This window comes from Zootoca vivipara, chromosome 7, assembly GCF_965207765.1.
Source record: "Zootoca vivipara chromosome 7, rZooViv2.hap1.1, whole genome shotgun sequence".
In the NCBI taxonomy this organism is placed as follows: Eukaryota; Metazoa; Chordata; class Lepidosauria; order Squamata; family Lacertidae; genus Zootoca; species Zootoca vivipara.
The window spans coordinates 37636709-37659876 of NC_142590.1; the positions used below are offsets into that span (position 1 = coordinate 37636709).

The window sequence follows — 23168 nt, forward strand, 5'->3', positions numbered from 1 at the left end:
TTATCATAACAAAATTTATTTGTTCCTGGCTCCCTTTCTAGATTCATTTTAAGAGGTCCATACAGATCAAAATGAAGATCACGTGCTTTCTCTCATGTCTGCTGTTTAAATTTATTGGATTACATTATGCCCAAGGCTGCTTGATAATCATGCCTGCATGTGCATTTTCCAGCAGTATACATGGCAGGGTGTTGGAGGTATAGATGCTTTAGACAGGCTGCGAAGAATTTCAGATCTGTTCTGGGTTATAAACTGCAGCAAGGAAAAATAAGAAAACTGCCTTCCCAAGCTCTTCTAATGACTCATATTATACACAGCTAGAATGTCAAAATATTGCAGTCATGTTTTTTTAAAAAAAGATACTGCAGCAGCAATCATCAACGTTCGTAATATATTAAGAATTACTCCGTACCAGCTTTCTCCTCAAACTTCACTATAAAACAAAAAAAATAGGATTTATTAGGCACAGCAGTGCTGTCTCGATTTCTGCAGCCAGGAAACTCCAGGTTGCGGTTTGCTTGTTTTTTATGCAATGGCAACATTTGGAATTCCTACAGAAATTGTACTTTCTTTGGTGGTTGCAGCAAGTGATGAAAGGATGTAGGAAGCATTAAGTTGGTAATGCAAATGGGATGCCATGGGAAAGGGACTTTGTATTAGGCTATGTGCAACCTTGGCAGATTCTGCTTTCATAGAAAGCAGGTGGTCCCAGTTTTCAAAAAGTTTAGGGCAGGGTCTTATTCAAGCCAAGAAAGTAGTGAAAGCAGAACCAGAAGCAGTTTGGGGGTCAAGGAGAGGGGGGAAAGGCAGGAAGTTGGAGCAGGAATAAGGGTTATGGCAGGGCAGAAAGGAAGTTTGGAAAACAGAGACTCAAGAGTGCCGTAAGTAGGATTTGCAGTACAAATTTGTTGGAATTCAGTTTTATGGATGACGAATCCTTAGGTGGTGGCCATATTTATATATTACTGCTGCTAATTATAATAATAATTATAATAATAATTTATTTATATGCCACCCATCGAACTGGGTTACCCCAGCCAATCTAGGCAGCTTTCGATAGATTAAAATACAGCAGTAAAAAATCACTAGTAGGTAACGTCCTATTGTAGTTTGGGGGAATAGAGAACAGGGACATAAACCCAAGGTTTAGATACTGGTTCAGTATTCAAACTTGGCCCACAAAGTGCTGCTTCTCAGCATATGACATTGAGTGCAGGCTGTTCAGTTTCTCAACTTTTTGCAGACAGTGGCCTCATTCAAATATAATGATGGACTGTTATTTTTCAAAACATAAATGAGACAGTGCAAGCCTTGGGTTTCAGTGGCCGCCTTCCCGTCTCTTCTTTTGCATAAGCACAGTGAGGAGAATGGAAGATTTCACCTCCATCTCCAACTGACCACAGTTATCTGAATCCTAAACTTTAGCTAATGTGAACTAAGGTGTGTGGACACCAGACAGCTTCATAAAGTGAGTTTTGCATTCAGCAAAGCATAGTTTAAACTATCTACGGTTTGTCCAGCTTATGACATAACACTAATCGGCCATTAAATAAAAAGTGGAAGTGAAAGCTTCCCATTTTCCACCAGGACTGACCAAAGGCATCTTGTTGCCTGAAGCAAATAGCAACATGTTCCACACACCCCTTTTCATGTACAGAAACTAACTAGCAGTTAAATCTTGCTATAACACATACAGTGTGATAGCATCTGTCTGTACGTATATCTCTGTGCACCTGAGTACAGCAGGCTACTTTAGGCATATTGCACACATATTTCTAATCTCCAATGGAGGGTAATTGTTGAGGAACAGAGGCCTCAGGAGGAATTGAAAAGGACCACTGCTACCTCCCCTAGCATCTGCACCTGAGATAATTCCCTTACTCTGCCTAGCAGTAGGCTGGCAGTGCTTCTCATGGCAGTGCAAACCAGAACAGGGAAGGTGTGAGCCTGAGATTTACAAAGGAACTTTGATGTACAGTAACAGTAAACCATAGTTTATTATTACATCCAAACAAAGCCAGTATACGCATGTTTTCAAGCATTTCAGCACAATTCTAGAGTACAGAAGCATTGCCTTTTCAAAATAATGATCCTCAGTACTCAGTTCATTCTATATTTCAACCAGATTGCTAGGTTATATATTGGCTGTATGTTGCAATTGCAATTGCACTATATTTCTCAAGTTCTTTCTGCTAGTGACGACTTTTTGCCTAAGAAATGCAATACAATTTGCCGCTAATTTAAGTTCAAAATAATATTACAGAAATGTTAAGACTATGCAGACTCATCCTAATCAATTAAATGTGCCTGGTTATTAAACCCGAATTTGTAAAGGAACAGATAAGCCAAGCGCTTTCCCTGAAATAAACTGATAATTGCATCTTCACATTTTCAGGGGTCAGGGGCAAAGCATTGCACTGATTGAGCTAAAGGGAAATATCAGATTAACAATTAATTAGTGTGTTTCCCACTCTGTGTTGTAGGGAGATGCATTAATCGGAGGCTGCTTTGCAATGGAGATGATGACTGTGGGGATCAGTCAGATGAAAGAAATTGTAAGAAAGTATATAAAAAATGCAGCCAGGAGATGGAACAATATTGGGGAATACAAATGCTAGCAAGTGGGTAAGCAGTTCCATTATATTTCCAGAAACAGGACTGATGCCAAATGGAACAGTTTGCAATTCTACCTTTAGAATTGAGGTGGGAACCTTTTTTTCCAGTTTGAGGGTCACATTCACTTTTGGGCAATCTTCCCCAGAGTGATGTGCCAATGGTGGGTGGGACCAGAGGTAAAAGTAGGCGGAGCAACAAATGTAAATTTTACCTTTATTCAGCAGGTTAGTTTCTGCACCCACCCACCCCTACCCTACATTCAGACCACCATTAGGGATTAACAGAGTTCAAGGAAACATTCCAAAAACAGTCAAGAAGGGTGTGAAACTAGGCTGGTGAGGCTGTGGCCTGGGAAGAGGTGAGGTGAAATAGCTTAGTGGAGTCTCAAGGGCCAGATAAATAGGCCTAGAAGTCCACATTTGGCTCAAGGGCCTGGCTGAGATTTCACACTCCTGCTTTAGAAGAACTAACAATAAATTCCATGACTGGTTAGAGAAAAGGGGGATTTTGAGACACATTCTCATACTTCCTAGAAAAGTAGCCATGTTACCCTGTTGCAGCAGAATTTTACAACAGGTGTTAGAAACTTCATACAGTTTAGCTCCATCTGAACCTTCATTAGCTCATGGGAAGAATCTACTTCTCCACCACCTGTTCATTACCCAGGCAAGGGGACAGCTTTTAAATAAAACATGGAACCAAAAGAATTACAGCAAGCTTAGATACTATTTCAATAGCTCAACATAACATGGTTGTTTTAGCCGAACCACCCACTTCAGAAAAAGGTCTGACCAGAGTAAAAACAGAACAAAGCTTATAGCTCAAACACAGCACACAAAGAGTTATAAAACATTGAAACATTCCTAAACATCCTTCCACAAACATCAAGAAAGGTTACAGGTCATGAGAAGTAAAACACACATGGCTCCATACTTCGCCCCTGCAATTACCTTGGGGTGCCCCTAACTGCTCAGACCATTTGGGTCTCAAATGTCCTACTACTGTATATCATTGTTTCCTGAGCAACCAGGCCTTCCACACAGTTGTTGACATTCCTGTCCCTATCTGTTCCCCTGAACCTCTCAAGGAGATGCCGGATTTCTTCACCCCAGTGCTAACTCAAAGCAGAAGTAGCAAAACATTGACCATTTGTGCCACTTTCAGAGTCAGATAGAAAAGGAGTTTATCGCAGAAGTCATAAAATGCAGGCACACCAAAACAGGACTAATACATTCTAGCCAAAGGTCTAATACAATTAATATTGAAATGTTTTTTTTAAAAAAAATTCTACACCTGGGTGTCCCAAACCCCTGGCCTACCTGGTGGCAAGTCAGTATGTCAAGTTCCCAGGACAGGGTCAGTCCACATGCCCACAGAGATCCTGGAGCATCCAAGCTGAAGTCCATCAACTTGGGCAGTTAGTTGAGCAGACACAGCACCTCAGTGATTGCAGCACCTGGGCTTGATGAGGCTTGTGACCCTCACCTGTTCTGAGCCTACTCCTGCTGAGGAATCACATAGCGAGCCCCACCTGGCCATCTAGGGAGCTGGGCTGTGGGTTATTGCCTGCCCCAGCCTCCTAGAGGGACTCAGAGCCTGCTGTGTTTGTGGGAGACAGGGACCCCCTCTGGCTCTGGTGGTGGGTCTTGCTGCTCTGTTTCCTGTGCACTGCCCCCCCCTCTCATCCCCTCATCACCCCCCTGTCTGGAAAGCACAGTAGCTGCAATCTGGTATAGATAATATTGAACTGACTGAGCCAGTGGTCTGACTTCAGTATAAGGCAACTTGCTAAGGTTCTATTGCATATACTATAGCCCAGGCACCCCCAAACTTCTGCCCTCCAGATGTTTTGGATTACAATTCCCATCATCCCTGACCACTGGTCCTGTTAGCTAGGGATCATGGGAGTTGTAGGCCAAAACATCTGGAGGGCCGCAGTTTGAGGATGCCTGCTATAGCCTCTCTCACACACAAGCCCTTGCCCACCCATATACACGTCTAGGAAGGAAGCAATGGAACAGGTTTTAACTGTTTCAGGATTTAACCATTTTAACTCTCATGGACTGCCACACATGACTGCTGGGTTCTGTTCAGCTTAGTGGGTTACAAGTAGTGCAAGTATGAAAAAATGCATAATACTTTGGAGGTTCTCTCCTGGATGGTAACAGAATATAATTTGTTCACTGTGCCTGGGAAAGTCAGTATGCTTGATAGGCTGCTATTACAGATGTGATTCTGACACACACACACACACACACACACCAAATTTGCTGCATTACTGCTTTTTTAAAAGTTGTGTAGCTTTTCCAAGGCCAAAACAGGCCAGATACTGCTTCGTTAGTTGGGCTAGAATATTGAATGCTCTGATTACAGACCTCATATGAACTAAAATATGTAGCCGAAAGAAGATGTATAACTTACTTTGAATAGCCAATGTCTAAGCATGACAACTTTATCCATTTCCCTTCTCCCCAGATTAAATATTTTCACAAACGACCTGGAAGGATTGGTTTTAGACTATAAATACTATGCTGGAGCATGTTCTCCCCAGTATATTAGAGACACCAATTTCAGAAAACCATACAATGTAGAAAGCTATTTGGCAGAGGTATGTATGAAAGAGCTGTGTGTGCAGTTAAAATTCCTAGGATTGTTGATACAACAAGCCATTTATTAAAGTGAAAATAATGCTCAACCAAATATTTATGTTTTATGCTTACTTGTTTTATGTGAAGTCCAAGTCACTTGGGCTATCTCAAGTACTCTACATATGTGTGTTAGAGATAATCCAGAAGACCTCTGGTATTATGAGTTGCATTTCAGGTATTATGAGTTGCATTTTTCCTTCATAAGGAGGATTTTTCATATTTTCAGCAAAGCAGCTAAGGATTCTGTCTCTCTTTTAATGAATCAGCAATACATATTTCTGTGATATATTGTTGAGGCACTTAACTTTCTACCAACAAGCCATATGCCTTATGTGTAAAATATGTCTGCATGTGGACAACTATGTATTTATTTAAGTATGATGTCATTTATTTGCTGTCACATACAGAATATTGGTTTCCAATAAATATATAGAATGAAAACTACAAAACTTTAGGCATGGAATCAGGATACAAAAAGTTCCTTATTCTTGTTTTTTGTTTAGACCAAAGGCAAATATGAATTTGCGTTGACTGAATATGAATCTTATTCAAGTTTTGAAGAGAATGTCTCCAAGGCAAAAGCGAAACAACAAAGCTTCAGCATTGGCATAAAAATACCAGGCATGTTTGAATTTAGTTACAGTGAGGATGACAAAAGGTACCAGAAGTACATTCAGAGGACAAAACGATTTTCTTCAACGGTAAACATGCTTCTCCTTAACTCTAGGTTCATTGTAGTAAGAAAATGTGTTGCATGGACAGTTTTAGAAACACTGTGCACTGTGTTTTAAAGTTAGGAAAAGTAAGCGTGTTTTTAGTTTTGCTCAAATGTTTTCACACCCCATTTAGAGCTGAAAATCACTATATTCAGAGATTTCTTTCTATTGTCACATCGCCCTTTCTGAATTAGCTCCAAAACAATGGTTCAGGTTGGGATCATTCCGACACATTACTCAGTCCACACCATACATTTAAAGCACAATCTTTGCACTTCAAACAGTCATGGCTTCCCTTAAAGAATATTGGAAGCTATAGATTGTTAAGGGTGCTTAGAGTTGTTAGGAGACCCTTGTTTCCCCCACAGAGCTACAGTTCTCAGAGTAGTTTAACAATCCATCCCTCTTCAGTGGCAAGTGTGAAAATTATAGATCTAGGAGGATAAAATAGGGGTCTCCAATCAACTCTCAGCACGCCTACCAAACTACAGCTCCCAGAATTCTTGGGGGGAAGCCATAGCTCTTTAAAGTAGGTTCGTAGTGCTTTAAATGTATGATGTGGCTGCAGCTACAGTGACTTGCTGGGTCACATCTTCTGCAGTCCTGGCTTCATATGTAGGATTTCCATGTTGTCTCTGGTGTCAGTGTGGACCAGCTAGGGGGCCCTGAATCCAAACACTCTTATCTGCTTTCCCCTCCCAAACAGATGATCCTTTAAAAAAAAGAATAAATATGTTTTTTATTGATTTATCATAAACCTATATGCAAACTATCACATAACCTCATACCCCGAGGAGGAACGAAGGAGATACAATAACAGGTGTTTTTTTTCTAAACAAGTTGGTAATCTTTTTTCCTTTCCCTTTTTAAAGTGATGCCTATCATTGTCATAACCTTATGTCAACCACTTTGTGAGATCTCCCTGAAAAGTGGTCTATGCAGTGGTACCTCGGGTTAAGAACTTAATTCGTTCCGGAGGTCCATTCTTTTTTTTAAAAAAAATAATTTTTATTAAGAATTTTCAACTTAAAACATTTTCCATATCATCATAACATACAATATCCTAAATACAATGCCAAGAAATACCCAACCAAAAAAGAAAAAAAGAAAAAAAAGAAAAAATGAAGAAAAAAAAAAAATAGAAAAATAAGGGGGGGAAATTTCTTTTATAATCACATCTATTATTACTTCACATATTTGCGACCTCCCCGTTCCTTCCTTACCGAGTCCATTTTAAACCCCACTTTGACAGTTTCCTTATTTTCAAATTATTCTTATATCCATTATCTAAATTGTTGCATACTTATTGGTATTCACATTGTATCAAAATTCCCTCAAAAATACATAATCAGATATCTAAACTAAACCCCATAGCCTATATGTTCGCTAAAAAATATTCCCCATTAATTACTTCAAAAGAGAAAAAAGAAAAAAAAGTCTCAATTGTTTTAATAACCTCCCCCTTCTTCCCTTGATAGGCAATTCCCAGCAAACATCGACCATTTCCTTATAACAATCCAGTTTCAAACCATTTGATCCATCCCCTATTGAAAATTCATCATTTTATTTTCACCCCACTCCATCTCTTACCCACTCCATGCCCCCTCCCTCTCTCCGTTCCTCCTTATGTCGATCCAATCTCTTACTCCAGTTCTCTTTCCCCACTGTCATCTCTTTACCCCCCCAAAGCCTCCACTTGATCAAGTTTGCAAGCTTTTTCTGGTTGTCCAAGCCCGGATTCTGGGCTCCCTCTCTCACTGAGAGTCCAGCATTCTGGGTCTCTTGGGCTAATGCCGTCTGAGTAAAATCCATGTCCTTTGCAACCTCTCTCACAGGTTGCTCGGGTTCCTCCATTATCGACTCTTCTTTGTTCTCTTCCTGTAAGTCTATGGTGTCCTTTGGGGAAAGCAATTGTATCTCCTCTTTGAGATTTTGTGTCAGTTTCGTGTATTCATACATTCATACATTCTTAGTTCGTACACTAGATGTAGCAAAAGTTGCATTCTATCTTTATCGAGCTGGAGACTCATTGTTTTGTCTATCCAAGTCTATTGTATTCTCATATTACAATGGCGGGCGCTTTCTATTTTTCTGAAAATGGTGCACAGTTCTTTCCCAGATTTGCTTCGATCCTTTTATCAAATTCTTATCCTTTATTTGCTTATAAAATTAATTGTAAAATCCAACTTTACTGTCCTCTATTTAATTCACTCTCCTCACGAAGTTCTATTAATTCCGTGGCCAATTTAACAAATTAAGAGTTCTTTTTAATACAAAATTCCTTACCGGTGAAATCACAATGGCGGCTGGTCTTTGTTTCCAGGGTCTCGCCCCCCCCCCCGGTTTAGAAGGGCTTGTTCCAAGACTTCAAAAAGTTTTGCAGAGATCCAAAACAAAAACCACTCTCCTTCCCTTGGCTCTGCACCACCGGGAAGGGGTCCAACTTAAATTTTTTAGCGGGTTTTCCAGTCCGTTCCAGCGTAGCAGCTGCGGGTCTGGTGCCTGCTCTCTTGTCTCGATAGGGGGGGGGGAACGACCGTTCCGGAGGTCCATTCTTAACCTGAAACTGTTCTTAACCTGAGGTACCACTCTACCTAATGGGGCCTCTGGCTGCCGCCGCTGTGCAATTTCTGTTCTCATCCTGAGGTAAAGTTCTTAACCTGAGGTACTATTTCTGGGTTAGTGGAGTCTGTAACCTGAAGTGTGTGTAACCTGAAGAATCTGTAACCCGGGGTACCACTGTACATACTTTAAAAATAAATAAATAAAAATGCCATACAAACAATAACAGAACACTACACGGATCCATAATTTCAGAGAGGATCCATGGAAGGAAAGTTGTGCAGCGGTATATATGGGCAGCAAGCATATATACTGTGAAGGAATTGGAATGAATGTCTGAGGAGGGATGTATGCAAAAGATCTGGCCATGTAAAAGTGTGCATTTTTGTTTGTTGGATAAGGCTACAGGGGATGCGTGAGGGTACCCTGCAGGTATGATAGGAATTTGACAGGAAGGCTGGGTTCAAAGCCCTGGTGCCCCACCACTCACTTCTGCTTAAGAATCTCTTTTTCCGAGGGTAGTTTCTGAGATGGCTGCCTTCCTGTCCTTGGAATTTCCAGAGGGATGTCAGCATGCGCATAAAAGGCCATGCTAATGTTAGACTGGTGAAACAAGACAGGTGCTGTCAGTTCAGAATATGGCAACAGAAGCAAAGAAACCAAGCTATTCCACTGCGGGGCAGTCATGACAGTAATATATAATGAAAGCTGCTTGCAGGCCTTACATAGTTTAATTATAGACTGAAGCAAGCCGATTCACCTTGGAAGTCGATGCATCCACTGAAATGCCTTGTTCAGGAAAGCAGTGTGGGTTGCATAAAATACTCACAGTTTCATTGTGTGAGGGTGATACCCATCCAGGTAGAATTTATTTCGAAAAAAACTACTTAATACTTTAACAATGGGACTCGCTTTCAGCACTACAAAATCCTCAAATTCTTCAGCTCGTAGAATTATGGGAAGAAGAAACCTTATTATCAATGATATGAAAAATTAAATATTTTTTTTAAAAAAATTAAAAAATGGTTATAAGCTTTGAATATGTAGGCGACACAATTATAAGGGCTCTTTTTCAGCCAGAACTCAGTTTCGGCACCTCTCAGGTGGGTGCCATTGCCATTCTAAGAGAATGAGGGAGGTGTTCATGGTGAGTTCCAGCACCTCTTTTTCTAGAAAAAATAGCAATGACTATTATTATTATTATTAATTATTATTATTAAGTGCATTAGGAAATTTGATTCAGTTCCGGAATCATTAGTGTATTTCTAATTCACTAATTAAACTTGAAGATTTATTTTGATGAATGAATCATGTGAATACAGTTAGTTGGCTGTACATACATCCCCCTCCCCCCCGATGTAAAATATACATCTAGCTGGCACAACTTTCTTGAAGGTTACTCTACTATATTATTTTCTCATACTTTTGGCTTAGACATGAGTCTGGATATCTTTGTCACAAAGTCCATAGACTACCATACAACTCAGTGTTATTTCTGGCTTCACCCAATGCAGAACGATTATTCAGTAGGGTTGGTGGGGCAGCACAGGACAGGCTTGAGTACTATGGAACCCTGTGCGAAGCCAAAATTTGGCACACTCCACTGCCTTCCCAAAGACAGTCCCAGAGCCCTCCCACATCCTCCCCAAAGCTGGGAAAGCACTAACTAGGCTTTTGGAAGGAAAAGGAAGAACTCTAGGAGCCTCCTACCTCCTTCCCAAAGCCCATTGCCCCACTTGCTGGGCTTTTAGATGCCCCCCCTATATGCACTGCCCTAGATCCACTCCTGCTAGTTTCCCAACACAGGGGGCCATGTATGATTAGGCAGTAGGCCAAAGGCAGCCTGGCGAGCACATGTCAGGCATTTCTGAACATGCAAGGGGGTAAAAGTCATGCTTCTTGGAGACTATGCAAAGTGACTGGGGAATGTGCATATTGCTTGGGGAATGTACAAAATGCAGTCAAAATAACAGCTGGAGAATGTACAAAATTCAGTCAATCTATGCACATTCCCCAGCCTATTGGGGAGTATGTATACCGACTAGGAAATGTGTACAGTTCTCTTTTCATGGAAGTATTATGTGCAGATTCTCCATGAGACCTGATGAATGGGTGCAATGAATGTGTGCACGCCCCCCCCCATCTTTTATGAGAATACCTGTGCTTTCTAGAAACAGCTAAAGATGCTGTTGTTCCAACCAACTTTTCCAACCTTAGGTATTCATTTTGTATCATTTTAAAACCTATTTTCAGTTGCTTTTGTACCGTTTTAAAATCTATTTGTAATGGTTTATAAGTGACCTTGAAGAAATGTAGAAGGTAATAAATCAGTCAAATCTTCCTCATCATCATCACTTGTACATTTATTTCATACTGAGGTTCAGTGTGATATTTTTTCATATATTATTGTATTTCCAAAATGTATTTAATGCAAGCAGCAACATAGATTGTTGTAAATATATCTATGGATGTATAAATAAATAAATATATATGGGGGCCTGTAATGCAATGGTGGAAGGCTTTACAAAGATCCTATCTCTCATTTGAATGCATTTGCTTCAATTTAGTCAAGAAAATTTATCCATGCCCGTTCCGAATTGGAAGTTGCCCAATATAAAGCGAAGAGTCGGAATTTAATGCTTCACCATGAGTTCTTCCAGAGACTTCTTCGCTTGCCTTTAGAGTACAGCTATGGGGAATATCGAGAACTCTACAGAGACTACGGAACACATTACATTACTGAAGCTACCCTTGGTGGAATTTATGAATATACTTTGATCTTGAATAATGAGCAGCTTCGAAGCGCAGGTATGTGGGCAGAGATGGCTGTAGACAAACCAGATTGTTTTATGCTGACGTGGAACAATGTTCTGAACCCAGCACAGGTATTTGACATCACACAATTAAGTAAAGCAATAGGTACCTGATTAATTCATTTTCCTGCAAAGAGATTTGTTTGTTTGATTTAGCTGGGTGCTGACTGTCAGGCTTTTTCAATGACAATGCAACAAATATTTGTGATTACATGTCTGTATCTTACTGCTGGTGACTTTGTTAGTATTTGCTCAGATTCTAAAAGCATCTGTCTGATCTGAGCATATACTATTATTATGTGTGATGCTGCTAATCCCACTATCTTTGACTCCCGAACCCAAGGGGCCCGGTTATCATTTTGACACAGAACTTTCAAGGCCTAACCATTTGGCTTGTAGCTCAGTACATTTACATTGGGGGCCTTGGAAACTTGCATATATATTATTTAATTTTTTAGTCTAGCATTTCATTCCTGAGTATGAAGCAAGATAAATGAAGGCAATGTAACAAGTCGTGTTGATATTTAATCCCTTAAGGAACAAGGAAGGTATTTATCTGACACGATGCCTTCTTGTATACAGTATTCATTTCCCTCACCCCCAAGAGCTGAGATGAGGTTACAGGACCGGCCACAAAGAAAGGCAAAATTGTCGTTCATAAGAAGTTGGTGGTGACTCCAGCTCTCTTCAATGGTATCCTTTCCCAAAGGAGGTGTGACAGATGCATACAATTGGCCTTTCTGGAAAGTCTAAAAAGCTTCTAATTCTGTTCTGTTGTTTTAGCTCCAGGTTTTAATACTGACTCTGTTTTTTGTTTTGTTTTTTTGTTTACATTTTAGTGTGTGATTGTTGATTTTGCTGCTTTTATTATTTTAGATCAATGCAAACTACTTGACGGTGTGGATTTTAAAAAAAATAAAAAAATAAATCCCAGCATTTATAACAAGGAAGTAATAAGTGATAAGTGGAAATTTAGTATGGGATAATTATTGTCACATAGGTTGGTATCATGCAGAAATATCTGCAATGTTTCATGTTTCCTCTGTTGCTTCTGTATGATGACTATGGCCTATAAGCATCACAGAAATGATGGCCATTTAAGCTATAATCAAGTACCAGGGAGGAAGCCGCATTTAACTTTGTGGGACATGCTTTGTGTGCACAGGGGTGTATAAGGTTGCACTGTTAAAAGTATTTTTTTTTTTCAACCACTTGAAAATGACTCGGAAACACTTCCCAAGAACAATAAAGTGGCTAAATCCATTGATAAAATCTGAAGCTAATCCCCTCTCAATCTTGTAGGTTCTCTAAGGTTTCTAGTTGTGCCACTCCTCTCCATTTCTGTAAGCATACAGATCGTAGGACTCTGAGGAGCGGTAAATAATTTACTGGGACGGCTCTCCTATCTGACATTGCTCTTACTGCTTGATGGATGGTGCTTTCACAAGGGCTAGTGTTTGTTGTGTAGAACAAAGAGAGCTTTGGGCTGTTAATCAATAGCTTCAGTCTCTTGTTTACCCATTGGCAACGGGAGCTTGACAAACTGTCTGTAGAAGGTCTTACTGGATTCCTCTCTATGACATGCTAGGACTCCGATCCAGAGAAGTGCATGCACGCCAAACAAAGCACTTCTGGGCAACCAGCATTTCTGTGGTGGCTGATGCTCTGGAAGTCCCGCAGCATTTCCCAGGGAGTTTTCAGGGGATGTGGGAGCTCAGGAGATGGGATGGGAAGCTGTAAAATTCCTGGTCATGAAGATAAAACCTCATTCAGTGCTTCCAATCTCAGCCAATCTGTTTTCTCATTTATTGGATAGCAAGAGGATAGGACAGGGATGGGGAACTACTAGCCCTTAGGCCATATCTGAGCCATGACTAGAGATGTGAAGGCCTGGGGGGGGGGGACTGAAAAATTCGGGGCGGCGGTTTTTTCGCGCTTTTCCCCTGAAGCCTTTTTTGTTTTTGTCCAAAAAAATGAAAAAATAAAAAATAGATTATGGAATGTTTTATTTTAACATGATGAATACATAGCTGCCAAGTTATCCCTTTTTTTAAGGGAAATTCCCTTATGCTGAATAGGCTTCCTCGTGAGAAAAGGGAAAACTTGGCAGCTATGGATGAATAAAATATTTTAAGATAAGGGGTTCAGATATTTTATAAATCATTTCTAAAAAATATGTACAGTATCAGATTATTCTAATTTCTGTGAGGACAAGCAAGTCCTAGCTTACAAACTGAACTCTCCAATGCAAGAACAAGATACATTTCTTCCTTTCTTCCTTTAGGAGGTGCTGTTGTCACCAGAAAAGAAAAAGGTTTCAGTTTTGTTTTTGCATGCATGTGGTATGCATTGGTTCTGTTCCTCTTCACTAGGCCTCAAAGCATGGGAAGAAAATATAAATCAACCAAAAGGGCCTGAAAGTATATGTGCTGTCGTTGCAATCAGAATAGGGTTAAGAAAGGAAAAAAGAAATGAAAATTTAAAAGTCTTTAAAAAGTGAAATAAACTAATTGAAGCATATGTTGTTGTTTAGTCGTTTAGTCGTGTCCGACTCTTCGTGACCCCATGGACCATAGCACGCCAGGCACTCCTGTCTCGCACTGCCTCCCGCAGTTTGGTCAAACTCATGTTCGTATTGAAGCATATAGTAGTAGCTAAAGTGGTTAACAGACCACACACATCAGTGTGAGGAAATACATAAGGTCTCATGGGCAAAACATAGCAAACAGTGATGAATGACAAGTTATATTTCAGTTCCTGTTTGGATACACTATATTTTTAATATGCTAGTTGTGATAATTTTATGCCCATTGAAATTGTTCATACGGTAGTTATATTTTATGTTTCTAAAGTAACAGAATGACTTTCAATCTAGAAAAGAAAAAAGAAGTGCTAATGTACCATTTTTTTTTCATTTTTTCCGAAATTCCCCCCCCCCCGAGCTTCAAAATTTCCGGAAATTTTACATCTCTAGCCATGACACATCTGGTATGTGGCCTCTCCACCTCAGCTTTGCACACCCCTGTATAGAAATCAGACTTCCAGAGGAAGCTCCCATTGGAGCCTATGAGAGCTTCCCCCATCCCTCATCTAAGCATGATTGCTTTGTGAAGGGTGCTATTTTCTTTGGAAACACAGCTGTGGAGGGAGAGAATAGAATAGAATAGAATAGAATAGAATAGAATAGATTATATTATATTATATTATATTATATTATATTATATTATATTATATTATATTATATTATATTACACTACTATTGTTAAAGAAGAATTTATCCTTCATTGTGTGTATGTTTAGATGATTGATTGATTGATATAGATATTGATATTGATGATATTGATATTGATATTGATATTGATATAGTATATAGATAGTAGCCCAAGTCTTTCTCTAAGGGCCAAGGTAGATGGGATATTTATCACATACTTTGGCATTGTGTAGCTGTTCTTTGTTTGTTTGTTTAACAAATAGTTGGAGCTTTAACTTGTCATTGTTCACCTCATGCACAAGCCCCATCCACACTATTTGCAAGGGGGAGAAAGCTCCCATTGCTGCTAATGACAGCTTTCCTCCCACTGGTAATAGCAGGCACAGAAGGTTGATTTCATCAAGACCATGGTAGGGCAATGGGTTAAACTCCCCCTCCTCCCAAGTAGATAGGTAGGCACCTGCTTTTATATGGCCTTCTGGGGTGTTCTCTAGCTGTTTTCTGCTTACCCAACACCAATTAGGAAGGGCCTTGGCTTAGTGGTGGAAAACACCTGCTTGCATACAGAGGGTCTCAGGCAGGCCTCCTCAACCTCGGCCCTCCAGATGTTTTGAGACTACAATTCCCATCATCCCTGACCACTGGTCCTGCTAGCTAGGGATCATGGGAGTTGTAGGCCAAAAACATCTGGAGGGCTGAGGTTGAGGAAGCCTGGTTTCAGGTTCAATCCCCAGCATCTCCAGGTAGGGATTGTTACCTCCCTGAAATGCTGGAGAGTCACAGCCAGTCATTGCAGACAGTGCAGAGGTAGATAGAACAAAGGTCTCATGCAATATAAGGCAGCTTCTTTTGTTCCCATTTTCTGTCTCTGTTGCAATTCCCAGCAACGTGGATCCAGAGCAGTGTTTCTCAACCTTGGGTCTCCAGCTGTCTTGGGACTACAACTCCCTTCATCCTTAGCTAGCAGGACCAGTGGCCGGGGATGATGGGAGTTGTAGTACAAAAATAGCTGGGGGCCCAAGGTTGAGAAACACTAATCCAGAGGGTCAGGAGACACTCGGAGCAGCTGGGGTTGGGTGCATTCTTCCTGAGAGTAGAAGTGTCATACACTCACACAAACTTCGGATCCAAATAGGTTTCTTTTAATAAATATTGCGCTCTCTCGCTCTCTCGCTCTCTCTCTCTCCCCCCCCCCTTAAGGCTACTCTTTAAGCGATGTCCAGTCTTGTACAAATCATGGAGTCAAAGTTGGTGCAAATATTTATGGCGTTTATCTATCGGCTGGAATATCAATTGCAGGTTGTGATGCCATTTTAAAAGAAATTGGAGGTAAGTGAACCATGGTCAAGGAATGTGAACAACCCACACACTAATTTAGAAATTTCATTCATGAACAAAATACTTGTTTCAAAAAGGAAACAATTTGGTTAAAAGGTGACCGTAATTGTTGATAAAACGTGAGTTTTACAGGAGATAGTTTTGTAAAAAGCGTATTTTATTTTGAAATGTACCAGTCCATTGAAAAACAATGGGCTGCTATAATGTTTCAGTGATTGTTACAAACATAGGAAACGGAGAAAATAGCGGCCCCTTGTATATATCCTTCAAAACATACTAAAATAATAACACAAACGAAGAAAGATAAAAGGAAGGCAGAAAATGGGCCATCAGCAGTTTACCAAAGACACACTAAATAAATCAATTTAAAGTAAGGCATGACTGATCTTTGATAGTTTTATGAAATAGTAATTATAAACAGGGCTTAAAGCGAACTTCCCAACCTGTTGCCCTTCAAGTGTTTTAGACAACAACTTGAATAGCCATGCCGGCCTGGGGCAGACTAGTGTTGTGATCCAAAATCTCTTGAAGACAAAATCTTTTCAGGACACCAGAGACCTAATCTAGAGGATCACAAAGATACAATTTAAAAAACAATTAAAAATGATTGCATAAAACAGTGAATAATTCCTTACTCACATGCAGCTCATTGCTTATATTTCCTCGGTTTAACAGTATTAAATTTAAGGTGATACAAATGGACATTGCAGTGTCCCAAGCTGCTAAGTGGCGTGTTCCTCCTTACATTTCTGGACAGCCTGGTGCAGGAATCTTGTGCTATTCAGGTTGGAGTTGGGGAAGTTTCAAGAGTGGAGAAGTCTTGATGGGCACTTAAAAAAAAGTTACTTCACCTGCTGTGCTATACTACTAACACTTGATCAGGTGTGGATAACCTTTGGCCCTCTAGACGTTGCTAAACTATACTTCCCACCACCCGCAGAAAGCATGCCTGATTGCCAGGGATTCTGGGAGTTGTAGTTCAGCAACATCTAGAGCGCCAAAGGTTCCAGACCCCTGCACTAGAGGTTTGAAAGGTTCAAACTTGAGCATTTTGAAGCTTTATCATCGGGGGATTTTATTGCCAGGGAGTTTCTTTATAGATTCTGGAAAGCTTGAAAGGGAAAGAGCATTCCTTTCCCTTTCCTATCCTTCTGAAACATCCTGGGTTCACTATTAGAAGGAAGGATGGCATTCTGTCTGCAGCATTGTATGCAGGAGTTCTTTCCACTTGTCCAAATCATTGCTTGATGTTACAGTTGTCAGATGATAAATATTCATGCACGGATACACATGTAATCTGAATTGATGTGTTTAATTGTGCCTCTACAGATAACACAGCAGAAAGGAAATTTGTGGAGGACTTTGTCGCCCTTGTTCGTGGAGGTGCAAGCGAACATATAGCAACACTTGCTTACAAAGACCTGCCCACTGCAGAACTGATGCAAGAGTGGGGAGATGCTGTTCAGTACAACCCTGAAATCATCCGGATGAAGGTGATATAAAGCAATCACAACGCTATATTGACACACTGAAATGTGTTTGGGGATACAAGGCTTTTACAAATTTAAGTATGTGAATTTCAAATTTTCACGTTGGATTTGAAACTGTGATGTAATCAAGATGGAAAAATAAATTTGATTGCATGATTGAAAGAGAAAAGACATGATCAATTAAATTTCACATTGGTTTCTATCCAGAGAAGTGATTGGAAGCGGTCAGTAGGAGATTACTTTTCTGTGCCCTGAATTCCCCAAGGAGTTCCCATGCCTCTCCTAAGGGTTGGGTGCTCTCATGGAAGGTGTCTCCATCCATTTTTTTTAAAAAAAGCATTTTCTACCCAATTCAGGAGTAGAGATTGGAGGATCCGTCAATTTCAGTTCCCTCTTCCTCATTTCCCTGATCATAAATTCAGTTCTCTACATTTTGCAGCAATGTGCAATTATCCTCATGAAAATTCATTAGTGTTCTCATGCAAATTTCTCTTAACACAACTTTATATGCAGCTTTAACATTCTTGCAAGCAATTTCCCAAATATATTTTTGTATGTTATTTCCCCCCAATATCTTCATTTTTATGCATGCTTACCCCATATATATGCATTTATACAAACATTGTTTATTATTTAGAGAACTGCATTGCAAAAATTGGATATGTGAATGCTGAAGGATGGCTACACTTTTGTTTTGGAAAGTGAAAATTTCATCGATTCAGCTTTAAATGAAAACTGAGTTGAATTTCCGTTCCATCCCTATTCTGGAGTGTTTACTTTGGAGGAGGAAGGGATAAGAAAATCACCTTCTACTGGTCTCCTTCCATTGGCACATCTTTGGATAAAACCTAAGGGTGGGCAAGCTGTAGTCCTTGAGTTGCATTTAGCCCTGAGCCTCATTTCAAAAGACCCTTGTAGGCTAACAATTCAGACCTCTGAGGACCTTGCTGGGGGGAAAGGAGAGTTCAGAAAGAGAGTGAAAGCTAGTAACAGATAAAGAGAGAGGAACTAGGGCTCTGCCCACTGGCTGGTTTGTACCTTACCCATGAGCAAGTTGGTCCCCCAAAGGAGCATGGACCTTGACCCGTAAAGGTCCCCCAACTATAATTTAACAATAACTATTAAAATCTGATTGCGAGGGGTGGATATAATGGATGCAGTGTTCAAGTATTAACTCTGAAGACAGTGACCATAGAGGGATGCTGAGCTTGACTCTCTTTCAAAGGTACCACAGATGCCCACTCACCACTTGATTTGAGAGAAGAGTAGTGATGGGTGGCACAGCTGGGTCAGACCAACGAGGGGCTTTTCTGAGGCCTGGGGTCAGTGCCAGACCTGAGCAAACACTGGTGTTGGGTCTGAGGCCCACAGCCAGCATGGCCAATGGTCAGGGTGAATGGAAGTTATAATCCATAACTTGAACTATGTAACTTCAGTGGCCAGAAGTGCCTTTAATCGGCTGTGACAGGTGCAACAACTATGGCTGTTCCTGAACAAGGAAAGCATGACCACAGTAGTTCAGGCATTGGTGACTTCAAGACTGGATGACTGCAATGCACTCTAAAAACATTTTTTTATTTACAGTATATTACCACTCCCCTCTCAATGTAGGTGGAGCCGCTGTATGAATTAGCAACTGCCACCACCTTTGCAAATGCAAATACTCTGAAACAAAACTTGAGGCGTGCCCTGGAAGAGTTCCAACAGGAAACGAGTAGCTGTCATTGCACTCAGTGCCAGGGCAATGGAAACGCTTTCTTGAAAGGTAAGATCTGGCCTCTCCCCTTTCATGCCCGACATCGCTGATTAGGAGAGAGTGTGCTTTTGCCCTGGCTGTGTTCGTTTTCCCATTAAATATTACGAAGGGGATATAATAAGATGAGATATTCATTTAAATGTCACTATTGTTTCGTGGGCAGTGCAGCGAGATAGCGGACTGTGCCGCTTTGGCAAGTGGAATGTAATCTTAATCATTTACATTTAGGAAGGCTTTTCCAACTCAATTATGCATAAAACACAAAGTTGCAATCTGCTTGAAATCTCTTTCGGAAATAGCTTTGCTAAGCTTAGCAAGCTGACTAGCTCTCTGGCCATTAATTAGTGTTTCTCCCAGCTCTTGGAAGATGAAATGCCATCTGCAACTGCTAAAGACTGTTATCATTATCATCACCGGAGATTCTGCAATGAGTGCTTCCCCCACCCCGCTCACGTTTTGGGCTGCTCTTGCTTTGAAGATGATACTGGCTTCACTGCACAGGGGGAAGTAATTTTTGAATTGTAATAAAATGAGTCACTCGGACATATGAAGCTGTCTTCATACTTTGTTATGGTATCGGTACATCAAGAATGATCGGCGCTGTGAGCAGCTACCCAAAAAGTCTCAGTGCAAAGACGGGGAGAGAGTGAACTGTCTGATATCAAGACACACCGTTTGTTGAGCTAGCTCAGTAGGGCCAGCTCTGATTAGCAGTTGCTCTCCAGGGTCTCAGGGGTCTTGCACATCACCTGTTGGCAAAACACGAGGCTTACCAAGACCCTTGTACATTGGTGGTGGGTTGCATTTGGCTTGGTGCATCACAAGTTCTGCGAGATCAGCAGTTTTCAACCTTTTGGGACCCAGACCCACCTTTAACTGAAGCATGCAACTAGGGACCCCTTTCTTTCTTTCTTTTCTTTACTGTCAGATCAGGCTTCAGTCTAGTAGTGGCTCCTGAACAACCAGTTGAAGACTAGTTACAGGTAGGTAGCCGTGTTGGTCTGGATCGAAGTAAAATAAAAAAATTCCTTCAGTAGCACCTTAAAGACCAACTAAGTTTTTATTTTGGTATGAGCTTTCGTGTGCATGCACTAGTTGAAGACTAGTGTTCATGATAAGCATAGTTTCAACACTACTGAGATAAGGGCGAGGCGCACGCCCATTTACAACCCTCTTGCAGAAGTACAAGGTCAGCTTTTCCTGCGTTGTTACTCCCACCTTTTTTAGAAAGGATTGGGAAAGAGCCGACACTGTGCCGATTGCTTCCTACCCTTTCGGCACTACAATTTTTTTTACCTGCTTCTTTAGGTTTTGTGTGTATATATAAAATGGGTTCAGAAGTACTGTTGACTCTACCTACTGTGCTTTTCAGGGACTCACTGTGAGTGCATATGCCCCTTGGGACATCGGGGTCTTGCCTGTGAAAACACACTAAGGACAGGTAAGAGACTAAAAGTATTATATATATATATATATATGGAAAAGGAATAAAAAGAACAAACTATTGGGAGAAAATGACTACAGAATGATGTAGTTGTTTGTCTTTATTAAGAAATATTTACATACGGCTTTATATTTAAGCCGTCCAAAGCAATTTGGATGCTACCTATCCTTTTCTTACTCATCCAAGAAGGTTTGCCAAAGAAAAATATAAATCTATAACATGCATATTTTGTGGGTGGAGAGGGGGTGCATCTCTCAGTTCTAATGCTCTTCTGAAAACATTGGCACACACTATCCCAGGTGCCTTCCAGATGTTTTGGACTACAACTCCCATCTGCCCCAGTTAGGATGGCCAGTGGTCAGAGATAGTGGGATCTGTAGTCTACAACCATCTGGTTGTGTTTGTTTGTTACTAGTCTAGCCCTCTTGCTTTCTCCCTGCCAGCTCAGGGTAAAACTCCCCAACATAGAAAGGTGGGGTATAGATTTCAAGGTATAGATCTAGCCAGCTGACTGCCAGTCTGTGCTGCTAAAGGCCTCCCTCTGCAATGGTCATCAGGCTCCTACCTGAAAAGAGATCTTTGGAAGTGTGGATTGAGTCAGTTGACAGACAGCTTGACTGGTGCCTTCGAGAACTCTTTGGCACCCCAGTGCTCAGGGCTGGGCAGCCTCCTTCCCGAGGAGAGACACCTTTGAAGAAATGAATCTGCTGCAGACTGGCAGATCTGCACTTTCAGAGCTCCCCCTGCTAATGCAAACTTCTGTACCTCACATGTAAACCACCTGTACCTCTTGCCTGACTATAAATATTTAAGTGGCCATTTTAAGGTGTTGGGTGGGGTAAGTTATCATGAGGTTATTTCTTAGCCTCCATGTTCATGCTGTGAATTGATCTAGAGGAGGCACCTTCATGAAGTAAGTTCTCAAGCTACTACACCCTGAATAATGTTCCAGATTTTTACATGAATCAGTAGCATGGTGCGTGATAAAGAAATGTCTTTTAGATTCAGGTGTAGTTATCAATTTCAAACCCGTCTTGCTCGCAGCATGTATCACTTTGATGCATGGTCACTATCACCGTATTCAAGATGTTTGCTGGTACAGAACCTAAATAAGGAGAACTAGCAGAAGAGAGGAAGATTGACACCGGGCCACCACCAAACCTGTAATACTTTTACGGTAACCCTGATTTTAATCTTTCATTATTCCAGATGTTGCTATAGATGGGAACTGGAGCTGTTGGTCTAGCTGGTCTGCAGGTTCTGGAGGACAACGGACAAGAAGACGGGAATGTAACAACCCAGCAGTGCAAAATGGTGGCAAGCCATGCATTGGGCCAAACACTGAAACTGCTTAGTTACTTAGAAGAGCAGTAGAAGGGCCCTAAAAGTGTTTTATATTTTCCACTAGTATTAATTCCAGTTTTTTTACATTGCTATTATTGTTATTTAGGTAGACACTTTAAGTTGCTGTGGTCTAATATAGAAATTCCCTTCAGGCATGGAGACATGATAAAAGTATTGATTTATGTTTTCCCATTCAGTTCAATGGATAGAGGGAATCACATTGCATGAGCAGTGTTGATGGTCCCCTTGTGCAGGACTTTTCTGTACACTTCTGAATGAATACATATGACCTTTTGAACCAGAATATAAATCTCATGGAAAATATAATTAATAGATACATGTTCAGAACATGCAGCAAATATATATTTTTAATATCTGCCACTGTGTTTTTTTCATTTTGCATATATACAAAAAGTCATCATCTGTTACTCTGACATCAAGAAATTCACACCTTTTTCTTTATTTGGCTGAACTTCAATCGACTATTTCCCATGAATGCCTAAAAATACACTTTTTTCTAATAGTCACTGGAGGGTGCTTCATCCTGCTGAGATAAATGAAAGCTTTAAATCTCAATCACAGCAGCCTCGTCAAATGTGAAACTTGAATCCAATGTGGTGGCGGTAGACTCAGTTTCCCATTTATTGCATTGAACGTAAATTGTTTAACCAATTAGATATTGCCTTAAAGGAAAGAAAAGTGAATTGTGAAGTGCTCTCAAATACCCCTGTGACACCCAATAATTTCAAAACTGTGTTATAATGATATGCTTATTCATTGGATGATTTTCCCCTGTAGATTACCCTGTATAAGAAAGACCTTCGCAAGCAACCTGGAACTGAATGTAAAAATGAAATGAAATAAATTAAAATTCATAAAGCTTATGGGCAAAATCACTTGATCCACACAAATAAAGATTAACCATTATGCTGTACGCTGAGAGTCAGCATGTTGCGTTAGGAGTGATGCAAAACAGACTAGGCCACCTGCTATGTGCTTTTAATTGTTGGGCAGAAGCAGTGTTGGTACAGGTGATCTTGCAGGTATCAGTACCACTCACTAAGAGGGGAAGTCCACGACTGCATGGCCCACTGTGGGAGCACTAGCTTGTCTCCACCGATCCATCCACTCTGCCCATGCCACACCACCACTTCACCCTGCCTTGTAAGCAGGAGAGTTGCTGTTGCTGGAAGGCTATTGCTATGGCTCTGCCACTGGAGAGCTGCTCCT

At 40.7% G+C, this 23168-nt stretch overlaps 1 protein-coding gene across 1 annotated transcript in view; it reads left to right on the plus strand.

The window, feature by feature from the left end:
• Positions 1-22822, plus strand: part of C8B (complement C8 beta chain) — a 33149-nt gene extending 10327 nt beyond the window's left edge. Inside the window, exons 4-12 of the mRNA XM_035123144.3 lie at positions 2484-2625; positions 5092-5224; positions 5768-5965; positions 11110-11350; positions 15767-15895; positions 17234-17397; positions 19006-19159; positions 20523-20591; positions 21804-22822. Coding sequence (XP_034979035.3) covers positions 2484-2625; positions 5092-5224; positions 5768-5965; positions 11110-11350; positions 15767-15895; positions 17234-17397; positions 19006-19159; positions 20523-20591; positions 21804-21949 — 1376 coding nt within the window. The 3' untranslated portion in view covers positions 21950-22822. The remainder of the gene's footprint in view (positions 1-2483; positions 2626-5091; positions 5225-5767; positions 5966-11109; positions 11351-15766; positions 15896-17233; positions 17398-19005; positions 19160-20522; positions 20592-21803) is intronic.
• The last annotated feature ends 346 nt before the right edge of the window (positions 22823-23168 follow it).